Genomic DNA, 14,149 nt, shown 5'->3' on the forward strand with positions numbered 1-14,149 from the left:
AGAATCAGATTATAATTTTTTTCCATTCAGTTCTCGCCTTACTGTAAAAAGGTAAGCTATGCTAGACCATCTCAATAGCTATTTTTAGTATAACATGTTTCAGTGGTTGTTGTATAACATAGAGCCAGACTCATCACAGGATGAAGTCCAGACTTCTTAGACTGGTCTTTGTAATCAAGAGTCTTTGTAATCTGACTCTCACCAGAGAATAGATGTTAGAGCTTATGCTTCTCTTAAAGCTGTTCTGCAGCTAGCTATTTCAGATACAAAGTAAAAACAATATTTGGCCTTACATGGAGCCAGATAATGTAATAGAAAGACTGGAATTTAGACTGCAGACCCTGGCTTTAAGCTCTGGCTCTGATACTAAAAACCATGTAATCTTGAGCAAGCAAGACTACACTTCAGAACTTAACACTTTTTCATCTGTTGTATGGAGAGGAGAGTATTTCTTCTCCCTGTGACGTTGAATGCATTCTTTTTTGAGGAGGGAGGTAGTTTAATGCAAAGGTAAGTGTGGGGAATTTCTAGTGGCAGAAATTTGAGTTCTGGGCCTATAGCTTCCTGGCTTTATAATTTTATAAGTTACTTTAAAGTCATCATGGGGCTTCAGGTTTCTCTTATTTGAAATGGGGAAAATACCTCATAAGCTCTAAAGCACTCTGAAAGTACTACTGTTTATGATTGTATGGTATTCTGATTGGCAAGTTACTAAGTATAATATATGTATTTTCAGGTGCTTTAGGAAAAAGGACACGGTTCCAGGAAAATTATGTTGCACAACTTATTCTAGATGTAAGAAGGGAAGGAACTGTCTTTTCAAATTGTGAATTCACTCCAGCACCCACTCCTCAGGAATATTTAACCAAGGTGAGTAGGATCCTAAGTTGTTTACATTAGCATCCAAGTCTAATAGTTTCCATAGGGAAGTTTCGTAGGAACACCAGATGGAGTGGGAAGAGGCTTTTTTGGACCCTGCTTAGAGCTTTTACAAGGTGGCTGGATGTTAAAAAGAATCTAAAACAGAACCCATTTTAAAGCCGTTTTTATCCTCAGAGATAAACTGTTGTTTTTCTTCTAGATTTTGGTAAGTATGAATTAATAAAGTAGTTACTTATATGTTACCGCCCTGAAAAAAATAAAAAGGCAGACTGAGTAGGAACTAATTTTTCCAGTGCCTACCCTATTTTTTGCCTTCTGTTGATATTCTCAAGTATTAAGAGCCTTGACGTTTCTTATGCTTCTTCTAAATATGTAAACAGATGATCAGAATTCCTTTTTACAAGTGTTCTGATCTGTCTTCAGCTACTCTGTTATTATTGGGCTGGTTTCTGCCATAGTATGTGTTTCTGACTTGGGTAATATGTTCTCTTGTAGCTTAAATTCATAGTTTTTGGTCAGTTTATACACTCAATAGGCTTTCCATCTGCTTCTGTGAAGGCTGTTAGCATTTATATTGTCTTATCCTAGAGACCCCAGACCAACATTTCTGCTTGTAATTTGGTTGATGTTACTGTCCTTGAAGCCTGTGTTTTCCCACTTTTCATTCCAGAGCCTGTAAACAAATTTGCTTGGTACATTGAGCACTAAAATTCTAACTGTACTGAAGATAATGCCCAGGGTAGGGGGTAGGGAGATGGGAAGGAAGAGTGGCAGCAGTAAGGCATCCTGAGAAATGTCTTTGATGAGATCTTACATACTTCCTGGGCTTGCTCCAAGTTTTCTGTTTGTTTTTGTGATATTTTGAGGGCTGGTGAGCAGGGACAGCTATGGATTCTAAGAGAAGAAGGAAGGGAAGAAGGGAAAGATGGAGAAACTCAGGGATGAGACCACACAGAGGGACAGCCCGTCTCTCCTGCAATAGGAGAACCATGGCTGAAGGAGTGTTTGTACCACTGCTGGTCAAGGAGCTGTGGTATCCGCTCCCATCCTGTCTTTACTCCTTGTATATACCAGACCCTCCTCCCGCAGCTTTTTCTTTTTTTTTTTTTTTTAGCACACTGGCTTTTACTCATTTATATTTAAAGATTTGTTTTTGGCCGCTCTGGGTCTTAGTTGTGTATGGGCTTTCTCTAGTTGGGTCATGTGGGGACTGCTCTTCATTGCAGTGCACGGGCTTCTCATCATCGTAGCTTCTCTTGTCGCAGAGCACAGGCCTTAGGCACGTGGACTCGGTAGTTGTGGCCCATGGGCTTAATTGCACCTCAACGTGTGGGATCTTCCTGGACCCGGGATTGAACCTGTGTCCCCTGCAATGGCAGGCAGATTCCTAACTGCTAGACCATCAGGGAAGCCCCTCCTTCAACTTTTTGATGTAACCCAAGTCCCTCCCTGAGTCTTAGTTTAACTGCCATAGACCTGGTGTTTAGGCCAAAGCACAGCATCAGTGAAAAAGAGTTAGTTCTGCAATTCAATAATTTAATTCAGTAATCCATCATTGTTTATTTATATGTGCATGTATATTTGTATGTGTGTATTTATGTGGAATTGTATGGAAAATTATCTCCTATGATTATAATTATGTAGGTAAGGATTAGATAGAAATAGCTTTATACTCATGGATGGAGGATAGACTTGTTTGATTAGTTATAGATCTTAATTCCTTTTGCCAGAGATACTGTTAGATTATGAAATACACCAATTTGCTTGATAACGAAACTTTTCAGGAAAAAAGGAACACTGTGATATCAATTATAATGATTATAAAATATATCATGATTAGAAATGTTACGGTGTGAAGATGTGTATCTTAGTAATTGAGGAAATACGATAATTTTATTGTCAGTGAGGAGCATAGTGTTTCCCTTTGGGCCTTCCTAGATTTTTAATCTGTTATTAATGGGGAATTTACATAACCTATAGCTACTGGACTTTAGGCTTTAATAAGCCAACAGTTATGAGGAACCTCAGTGTGCAAATCACAGGCACAGACTGTTCTTTATTGTTAAATCATCAGTGTGCAGTATGAGGAGGGAGGATAAATTAAAATTGTACTTTGAGCAGGAAACACAAGCACATGATCGGCATCATTGGTAAAAAGTATGCATTCAATGCTGAACAAATTGGAGATGTACTATGTGCTGGTTTTTTCCTTTGATTTTACATTAAGCACAATACAGCAGTTTATTAAGATGCTTAGAATGAATACAAAGGGAAATAAAGACCACAAAATTACGCATGCTACAGCTGTGTGTCCTGTGTAAGACGGTGTAGATGAATACATGAGGATGGTGTTTACAGGTGAAACTAAATATCCCAAATGGCATTCACTGATCTGTTGCTTCAAGACAACACCCTTTTGTACAGATCTTAAAGGTGTCAAAATTAGTAGTCTCAAAGTCAATTCTTGTATGTGATTTTAGCATAAAAGATTTTAGAAAACTGATGTGAAATATCACAGTTTTCATTTTTGTCAGCTGGAATGCCAAGGATTTTCAGAATAAGAAAAATGCAGTAATACAGGACAATCCAGATACGCGTCTCATGTGACTAGCCTCTGTTGCAAAATTGTACATGGTTATGGGCAAAAACTAAGTCTGTCCAAAAGTCCACACCTGTGCAGTTTCGTGTTTTAGCTTGATAACCTAGATATAACACTTATTACATAGTAAGGGCAACACCAAAAGAAGAAACAAATCTGTGATGGGTACACAGTAACAATATCATAAGCATCATTGGAGTAGGTCTGAAAGACTGTAGCTGGTTTTTGGGGTTTTTTTGGCCATGTCAAGAGGCATTTGGGATCTTAGTTCCCTGACCAGAGATTGAACCCGTGTGCACTGCGTTTGGAGCTCAGAGTTTTAACCACTGGACCTCCAGGAAAATCCTTGTAGCTAATTTTATGGTTTAGTAGAATATTACGAGGTTGGCATGAGTCTAAATTACAGCCATCTTTTAAATTTGCAATGTGTAGAACATATAGGCAAGCAGGTGCTGCAGCCGACCGGTTTTAATTTTAAAAAGTACTAAATAGGAACGTAGAGAATCTTGGATGAAGATCAGAGTTGTTTTGATCACCCACCTGTAGCTGACAATGATGCTCTGTTGCTAAGGCTGACCTATCTCAGGTCTTCTGTGGGGGATGGGGAGGAGTCCTTGCTGGGAGGTGGAAACTTGGGTCTTGTCGCATCTTTATTGTCTAGCTGGATTGAGAACCTGGGAAAGTTATTATATTTTTAGCTTCCTCGTTTGTTTTCGCCCACATCACACTTTTTAAAGGGATCAGATTATATCTATAAAGACACTCCACAAACATTGGGTATCAATAAGCAAGTTGATATATCCCTATCAGGTTGTGAAAAGGTGGGAATTTGGAATACTGTAGAGCTTCACTGTCCAGTGTTGTAGCCATATATGATTATTAATCACTCTAAAGTTGCTTGGTCCAAACTTAGCTGTGCTGAAGTGTAAAAGATGTACTAGATTTCATAAACTGTATGAAAGAGTATAGTATCTAATTAATAATTTTCTATTAATGAATGTTCAGGGATAATATTTTTTACATACTAGGTTAAATCACTTTTATTTATTTATTTTTTAAAGTATAGCTGATAGAAAATATAAAATTACATATGTAGGTTTAAAAAAAAATTCTGGAAAGCATATGTTGAAAATGGCTGGCCACCAGGGTGCACTGTTCGCCTGCAGCCAGCCTTTTGAAGTTCTGCGGGCCGGGGAAGAAGAGGCACGTTTTCAGCGCCTAGCCGCCTGGAGTTCTGTGTTCCTCCTGTCAGGAGTTGTTGAAGGCTCTGTTCTTTCCCCAAAACCTTATAAATAGAGCTAGGCCTACAGTTTAGTCTTCCTAGTTTAAGCTACTTTTATTGAATTGGAAGAAAAAAATCGATTTTATTAAGGAATAATTTACATACAGTAAAATGTAGCTATTTTAAGTGTCCAGTTTGATGAGTTTTAACAAGTAGACCCACATAACCACTGTAATCAAAATACAGAACCATTTCCATTAGGCAGAAAAGTCACCCATACTGCAAAGTCAGTCACTTTCCCTCCCTGCTTTCTGTCACAGATTAGAGCTGGTCTTTTCCATAGAGTCTCACATAAATGGAATCAGATAGTATGACTGTCTGTGTCTGGTTTCCTGCACTTAGCATAGTGTTCTGAGGTTCACCCTTGTTTGAATGCTGACAATTAGCCCCTGTTTGTTGCTGAGCATTTATTACTTCACTGTATGGGTGAGCCACAGTGTGTTTACCCATTCTCTTGGCAGACAGCTGAATGGCTTCTAGCTTTTGGCTATTACGAGTAAAGCTGTTCGGAACATTCATGTGTAAGTCTTCATGTGAATGTGTGTTTTTAATTTTCACAGGTAAATGCCACGGATTAGAATGGCTTGTATTAAGTATATTTTTAACTAGAGAAACAGTCAAACTGTTTTCCGAAGTCGCTGTACTATTTCACATCCCCACCCTCAGTATATGAGAGCATTACTTGCTCTGCATCCTTGCTGGTGCTTGGTATTGTCAATTTAAAAATTTTTGCCATTTTTGTGAGTTGTGTGCAGTGATTTCTCATTGTGATTTTACTATCTTTTGATGACTAATTTTTAAAAATCTATTTTATTGAGATATAACTTACACATAGAAAAGTTTTACCTTTATTTGGGTGGGATTTGGATGAGATTTGAAAAATATATGCACCCAACCATTGCAGTCAAGATACATTTCATTACCCTAGAAAATTCCATTCTGCCCCTTTGCAGTTAATTCCACACCTTCTCTGGCCCTAAATAATCATTGACTTGCTTTCTGACTATAGATAGTTTGCTTTTTCTAGAGTTATATGTGACTAGAATCCTATAGTAAGTATGTCCTCTTTTCTATCTGGCCTCTTTTGCTCAGCGTGATGTTTTTGAGTTGAGATATGTCTGTGTGGTTGTATGTGTCAGTACTTTTCTTTTTATTGCTGATTAGAATTTCATTAAATGCGTATAGCATAATTTTTCTTTTTAATTTATTTACCTGTTGACAGACATTTGGGTTGTTTCCAGTTTGGGATTATTACAGATAAAACTGCTATGAACACACACCCCCCCCCCCCATATCTCTCTCTCTCTCTATTTATATAGATACATATCTTGGGGTGGACATATGTTTTTGTTTCTAATAGATAACTACAAAGGAGTGGAACTGAGAGCTCATATGGTAAATATGTTTGTTATAAGAAGGCAATGGCTCCCCACTCCAGTACTCTTGCCTGGAAAATCCCATTGACAGAGGAGCCTGGTGGGCTGCAGCCCATGGGGTCTCTAAGAGTCGGACACGACTGAGCGACTTCACTTTCACTTTTCACTTTCATGCATTAGAGAAGGAAATGGCAACCCACTCCAGTGATCTTGCCTGGAGAATCCCAGGGACAGGGGAGCCTGGTGGGCTGCCGTCTATGGGGTTGCACAGAGTCGGACACGACTGAAGTGACTCAGCAGCAGCCGCAGCAGCAAACTATTTCCTGTGGTTGTACCATTTTACGTTGCTACCAACAGTGTATGAAAGATTGAATTGTCCCAGATCCTTGACAACAATTGGGATTGTCAGTCTTTTAAATTTTATCTGTTTTATGTATGTGTACTAGTAGTAGTTCATTCTGATTTTAATTAGTATTTTCATGTGGACTACTGTTATTGAGGATCTCTTTGTTTGCCGATTAGCTAACCTTTTGTAAAGGGTCTTTTGTAAAGTTCATATTTATGTTGAGTTTTTTTATCTTCTTATTAAGCTGTAATTCCATACTTTGATTACAAGCCTTTTCCCAGATATTTGTTTGGTGAGTATGTTTTCTCAATCTGTAGCTTGACTTTTCACTTTCTTAACAGTGTTTTCAAAGAGCTGAAGTTTTTATTTGATGGTTCAAGTTTTTTTTGTATCCTAATTAAAGACTCTGCCTACCCCAAAGTTGCAAGTCTTTTCTCCTATGATTTCTTTCTTAGAAGTTTTTTAGTATCAGCTTTTATAGTAAGGTCTGTGATTCATTTTGATTTAATTCTTGTGCATGGTATGAGATCTGGGCAGAGCATTATTTTTTCCCAAGTGAATATAAAGTTCTTCTAACATCACTTATTGAAAAAACTTTGCTTTGTTGAGTCATCTAGCCACCTTGTTGAAAATCAGTTGACCATATAATATGGGTCTGAAATTTTGGACTCTGTTCTCTTCCTTTCATCTATATTTCTGTCTTCATGTTAGTACAACACTGTGTTGGCTTTGTAGCTATTCTTGAAATCACGTACTCTACCAAGTTCTCTAATTCTTCAGGCTTTATTTCTATTTCAATTGGCTTTTTTTTCTTCTATTCTAGATCTTCTTGAGAAACAGAGTTGGGAATCGATGTTGCAGATTATGATTTAGAAACCGATTAGAAAGATCTGAATATCAGAGAGGAGCTTTTGCCTACTAGGCTCAATCAAACAGGGAGTAGCAGTTACTCCCTGTTATTGATGATGTCAGTGCATTCCTGGCATATATAGATGGCATGTCCTCCACTTCTGCATAGTAAATTGTTCCCATATATGTGTTTCACAAGGAGAACAGCCTATTGACCATGTATAGACACTGTAAAATCTTAAACAAAAAAATGTTATCCTACCCAGCAGTCTGTTGCATATAGTCTATTGAATAAATCAAACTTAGTTTTTGTTTTAAATATTTTCTTTGGTATTCCACCAGAATCTTGAGCTCAATGATGATACCGTTCTAAATGAGATAAAGTTAGCAGATTGTGAACAGTTTCAGATGCCTGATCTGTGTGCTGAAGAGCTTGCTGTTATCCTTGGAATCTGGTAAGTTAATGACTTATTTGGCCACCTTGAATTTCTTGCGTATTGATTCTCTTGTGTTGCGGAAATCTTTGTTCAAAAGGTCCCCAGAGTTCTGGGTGAATGAGTCTTGTAACGGTTATGAAGATAGAGAAGAGTTGGGCAACCAATGAAAGGGTTAGAGATTAGGACTCTCCTGTAAGTTGGTATACTTACCCGTCTCTTTACTTGGTAAAGAAAATTCCTTCTGTTAGCCTTGGCTGGGCTTCCCTTGTGGCTCAGCTGGTAAAGAATGTGCCTGCAAAGCAGGAGACCTGGGTTCCATCCCTGGGTTGGGAAGATCCCCTGGAGAAGGGAAAGGCCACCTGAATAGAATCCTAATGAAATATTTAGGAGAGGTGACTACTTTGATCTTTGAGGACATGTATATTCAGAGGATAGAATTTTTAATATAGTAGAACCTTATGTGTAGTAGAAATCGTTTTTCATTTTATGTTTTAAAGTGATTTCAAATTTGGGCAAAAGTTGCAAGGGCAAGGCATTGCAAAGACTTTTGAGAATGATTTTTTGACATGACATTCTGTCACCGCTAAATACTTTAGTGTGTGTCTTCAACAAACAAGGGAGCTTCTGTGCATAACCATGATACATTTATCAAAATCAGGAAATTAGCACTCATGCTTTACTATCATATTGTACTCAGACCCCATTCAAGTTTTGCCAGTTGTCCCAGTAATCTCCTTTATAGCACAGGATCCAGTCTAGAACATATGTGTTACATTTATGTTTGTATTCTTTCTGTCAGTTTGGAATAGTTCTTCATTTTTGCTTGACTTTTATGATCTTGACACTTTGGAAATTTATAAGCCAGTTATTCTGTACAATTACCCTCAACTTGAATTTTGTCTGATTCAGTTCAGTTCAGTTCAGTTGTTCAGTCGTGTCCGACTCTGTGACCCCATGAACTGCAATACACCAGGCCTCCCTGTCCATCACCAACTGCTGGAGTTCACCCAAACCCATGTCCATTGAGTTGGTGATGCCATCCAACCATCTCATCCTGTCATCCCCTTCTCCTCCTGCCCTCAATCTTTCCCAGCACCAGGGTCTTTTCAAATGAATCAGCTCTTCGCATCAGGTGGCCAAAGTATTGGAGTTTCAGCTTCAGCATCAGTCCTTCCAATGAATATTCAGGACTGATCTCCTTTAGGATGGACTGGTTGGATCTCCTTGCAGTCCAAGGCATTCTCAAGCGTCTTCTCCAACTCCACAGTTCAAAAGCATCAATTCTTCGTCGCTCAGCTTTCTTCACAGTCCAACTCTCACATCCATACTGGAAAAATCATAGCCTCGACTAGATGGACCTTTGTTGACAAAATAATGTTTCTGCTTTTGAATATGCTATCTAGGTTGGTCATAACTTTTCCCCCAAGGAGTAAGCGTCTTTTAATTTCATGGCTGCAGTTGCCATCTGCAGTGATTTTGGAACACAGAAAAATAAAGTCAGCCACTGTTTCACTGTTTCCCCATCTATTTGCCATGAAGTGATGGGACCGGATGCCATGATCTTCGTTTTCTGAATGTTGAGCTTTAAGTCAACTTTTTCACTCTCCTCTTTCACTTTCATCAAGAGGCTCTTTAGTTCTTCTTCACTTTCTGCCATAAGGGTGGTGTCATCTGCATATCTGAGGTTATTGATATTTCTTCCGGCAGTCTTGATTCCAGCCTGTGCTTCCTCCAGCCCAGTGTTCCGAATGATATACTCTGCATTGTCTGATTTAAAAAATATATATACAATTAAATTCACATTCTGGGACTTCCTTGGTGGCTCAGTGGTAAAGAATCCAACTGCCAGTGCAGGAGACACAGGTTTGATCCCTGGATCGGGAAGATCCCACATGCCATGGAGCAACTAAGTCCCTGGGCCGTAACTCCTGAGTCTGTGCACTAGAGCTAGATTCTGGGAACCGCAACTACTGAGCCAACATGCTGCAACTGCTGAAGCTCCCTGATACTCCCTGGAGCCTGTGCTCCCAGCAAGAGAAGCCACCGCAGTGAGAGCCCCACGCACCACGACTAGAGACTGGCAGCTGTCCCCTACAACTAGAGAAGAGCCTGCACAGCAGTGACGACCTAGCACAGCCAAAAATAAATAAATTCACATGCTGCACCATTAGCAAGGGTATCGGAGAAGGGAAGTTTTGTGGTTCTTACAGCATCCCAGCAAGTGGAACACAATTTTGAATTTTATTTTCATTCTTAATACAAATAATATGTACATATAAAATAACTTATGTAATATATAAACATAAGTTATATAATGTAATAATAACACGAATCCACCTCCCAGTTTAAGAACTTGAAGATTGCAAATACCACTAGCTCAGTCTGTGTGCTTCTTTCCCATCTCATCTTCCTTCTTGTCTTAAAAGGTAATCAATGTCCTAAATTTTGTCTTTGTCAATTTCTTGCCTTTTCAAGAAATATATTTACTCACATGTCTTTTATACTTCTTAGTCAATTCTTTTATTTGTCTTTCAGCTTTATAAAAGCGGTATGTTACTGTATGCAGTCTTCTGTGATTTGTTTTTTTCTCTCACCAATGTCTTTATGTGACTCATCCGTGTTGTTACATATAGCTGCAGTTTACTCTGCAGTGTATCGTTCTGTTGGTATTTTACAGTGTATTGATTTCCTTTTTGGACATTGGATTGTTAACAGATTTTTCCTGTTACACACAATATTACTATGGATAATTGAATTTCTGTGGGCTCTATATCTAGGCTGGAATTACTGAGGTTAGGATATGTGAATGTTCACTTTATAAGATAGTGCTGAATTGTTTTCCAAAATTATTCATACTTGGATCAGCAAGCTCTAAGAATTCCCAATGTTCTGCCTCTTTGAGAACTTCTTAATTTTTGCCTGTCTCATGGTGATAGTAATTTTTTTTTTGCATGAGTTTAATAAATAGGCATTGGTGCCATATTAATTCTTTTCATTTTCTTTGTGGAGTGGCACAGGTTAGATTTTGTTTTTTCTTATGAAATAAATTGTGTTAACATTTAGTACACCACCACATTTACTTGTTAGCATTTTATTACTTTTGTGCTTATCTTTGGCACAGTCATCTCTATATCTGTAAATAATACAATAATATTATAATATGTGAGGAGAGTGAAAAAGTTGGCTTAAAGCTTAACATTCAGAAAACTAAGATCATGGCATCCAGTCCCATCAATCATGGTAAATAGATGGGGACACAGTGGCTGACTTTATTTTTCTGGGTTCCAAAATCACTGCAGATGGTGATTGCAGCCATGAATTTAAAAGACACTTACTCCTTGGAAGCAAAGTTATGACCAACCTAGACAGCATATTCAAAAGCAGAGACATTACTTTGCCAACAAAGGTTCGTCTAGTCAAGGCTATGGTTTTTCCAGTGGTCATGTATGGATGTGAGAGTTGGACTGTGAAGAAGGCTGAGTGCCGAAGAATTGATGCTTTTGAACTGTGGTGTTGGAGAAGACTCGTGAGAATCCCTTGGACTGCAAGGAGATCCAACCAGTCCATTCTAAAGGAGATCAGTCCTGGGTGTTCATTGGAAGGACTGATGTTGAGGCTGAAACTCCAATACCTTGGCCATCTCATGCGAAGAGCTGACTCATTAGAAAAGACCCTGGTGCTGGGAAAGATTGAGGGCAAGAGGAGAAGGGGACGACAGAGGGTGAGATGGTTGGATGGCATCATCGACTTGATGGGCATGGGTTTGGTGGACTCCGGGAGTTGGTGATGGACAGGGAGGCCTGGTGTGCTGTGGTCCATGGGGTTGCAAAGAGTCAGACACGACTGAGCGACTGAACTGAACTGAATGTGCTTTAAAATATATAAATACAGTTTACTTGCTTCCTTAAAAATTGTATTTGATTCATTATGACATGCATTCTGGAATTGATTTGCTTTTTTTAATTTTTTAAATTTAAAGCACAGATTTCCAAAAGAATAACCCAGTGCATAAGTTAACTGAAGAGGAACTGCTGGCATTTACATCAGTGAGTAATGTCTTTTTCCTGTTTCTTTTTTTTTTCCCTTGTAAATTATTTTGCCTATCGTATATTCTTGCCTCAGTTTGCTCATTGAAATACTGTCACCTAAGGAAATTAAGGCAGAAAAAAAAGCTTATCATTTTATTTTCCAGGTTGCATATATCTTGATGCTGATTTAGACATAAACATTTTAAAATTTTTATTTATTTTTAATTGGAAGATAATGGCTTTACACTGTTGTGTTGGTTTCTGCCATACATCAACATGAATCGGCCATAGGCATACATATGCTGCCTGCCTCTGCCTCCTACTCCATCCCACCCCTCTAGGTGTCGGAGAGCCCTGGGTTTGAGCTCCCTGCATCGCAGCAAATCCCCACTGGCTGGCTTTTTTACATATAACAATGTATATGTTTCAATGCTACTCTCTCAATTTGTCCCACCCTCTCCTTTCCCCACTGTGTCTGCAAGTCTGTTCTCTATAGACATAAGCATTTTTGTTTGTACTTGCTTGAATTTAAGGGCAGCAAATGAATATTTCTTGTTCTTTGTTTGATCTTTGTTTGCAGGGCCGAGTCCAGTATCTTGCACATAATATGTGCTCGATAAATACTTGTTGACTGAGTAAATGAAGTGACAGAGCGAGAGTTGAATCTTTACTCCAAAGCCAGTGTAATGTGCAGCTCTTTTGGTTAAAATTTGAGGGTGATGCTTCATGGATGTAGTGGGACCGAGGGGTTCAGAGAGCGAGGGGCAGAAACAGCAGAGCCTGGGTTATGGAGGCTAAGGCAGGAGACAGTGTCGAGAGCAAGGGGCAGTTGTCAGCGTTCAGCGGTGGAGAGCAGTCAGGAGGAAGGGCTGAGACTTCGATGGCTGGAGTGCATTGCTTATCTCTATGACAAGTTTGGTGAAATAGCTGGGTAGTCACCTCACTGCAGAGAAATAAGGAGAGAATGGTTTGTGAGAAAATAAAGTTGATAGATAAAGACCACAGTTGGAAAAAATGGTCGTGAAAAGGAAAGATAGGAGAATAGATGTTTGAGGGTTTGATATCAAAGAAGGCTTTTCAGAAGAGGAAGGCCACAGAACAAGAGGGCAGTTGGTATCTTTAGCTTTATAGATAAAAAGATACACACGTCTTTAATGAACCCAAGTTGCTCAAGATACATCTTTTTTTCAAAGGCATTTTTTTTATCATAGTTAGGGATCAAGTTAGAATTCTTGTGTTTTCTTTCTTTGTTATTTTTGAGATAAGGCAGAACTAAAGTACTTTTATCTGGTAGAAAGAAAGGCTAGCTTACTTTGTGCTGTAAAATAAATTTTACAAGTTACTATGTGGATCACAATAAACTGTGGAAAATTCTGAAAGAGATGGGAATACCAGACCACCTGACCTGCCTCTTGAGAAACCTGTATGCAGGTTAGGAAGCAACAGTTAGAACTGGACATGGAACAACAGACTGGTTCCAAATAGGAAAGGGAGTATGTCAAGGCTGTATATGGTCACCCTGTTTATTTAACTTCTATGCAGAGTACATCATGAGAAACGCTGGGCTGGAAGAAGCACAAGCTGAAATCAAGATATCCGGGAGAAATATCAATAACCTCAGATACACAGATGACACCACCCTTATGGCAGAAAGTAAAGAGGAACTCAAAAGCCTCTTGATGAAAGTGAAAGTGGAGAGTGAGCAAGTTGGCGTAAAGCTCAACATTCAGAAAACTAAGATCATGGCATATGGTCCCATCACTTCATGGGAAATAGATGGGGAAACAGTGTCAGACTTTATTTTGGGGGGCTCCAAAATCACTGCAGATGGTGACTGCAGCCATGAAATTAAAAGACACTTACTCCTTGGAAAAAAAGTTATGACCAATCTAGATAGCATATTCAAAAGCAGAGACATTACTTTGCCAACAAAGGTCCGTGTAGTCAAGGCTATGGTTTTTCCTGTGGTCATGTATGGATGTAAGAGTTGGACTGTGCAGAAAGCTGAGCGCCGAAGAATTGATGCTTCTGAACTGTGGTGTTGGAGAAGACTCTTGAGAATCCCTTGGACTACAAGGAGCTCCAACCAGTCCATCCTAAAGGAGATCAGCCCTGGGATTTCTTTGGAAGGAATGATGCTAAAGCTGAAACTCCAGTACTTTGGCCACCTCATGCGAAGAGTTGACTCATTGGAAAAGACTGTGATGCTGGGAGGGATTGGGGGCAGGAGGAGAAGGGGACGACAGAGGATGAGATGGCTGGATGGCATCACTGACTCGATGGATGTGAATCTGAGTGAACTCCAGGAGTTGGTGATGGACAGGGAGGCCTGGCGTGCTGCAATTCATGG

General features: G+C 39.2%; 1 protein-coding gene across 3 annotated transcripts in view; it reads left to right on the plus strand.

The window, feature by feature from the left end:
- The window catches only part of TTC27 (tetratricopeptide repeat domain 27), a 184,360-nt gene that overhangs the window by 43,347 nt on the left and 126,864 nt on the right, over positions 1–14,149 (plus strand). For all 3 annotated transcript variants that reach the window (XM_061432053.1, XM_061432054.1, XM_061432052.1), the window contains exons 7-9: positions 737–870; positions 7,677–7,789; positions 11,751–11,817. In XM_061432053.1, the coding sequence (XP_061288037.1) occupies positions 737–870; positions 7,677–7,789; positions 11,751–11,817 (314 nt within the window). The remainder of the gene's footprint in view (positions 1–736; positions 871–7,676; positions 7,790–11,750; positions 11,818–14,149) is intronic.

Source organism: Bos javanicus, chromosome 11 (genome assembly GCF_032452875.1).
Source record: "Bos javanicus breed banteng chromosome 11, ARS-OSU_banteng_1.0, whole genome shotgun sequence".
NCBI lineage: Eukaryota > Metazoa > Chordata > Mammalia > Artiodactyla > Bovidae > Bos > Bos javanicus.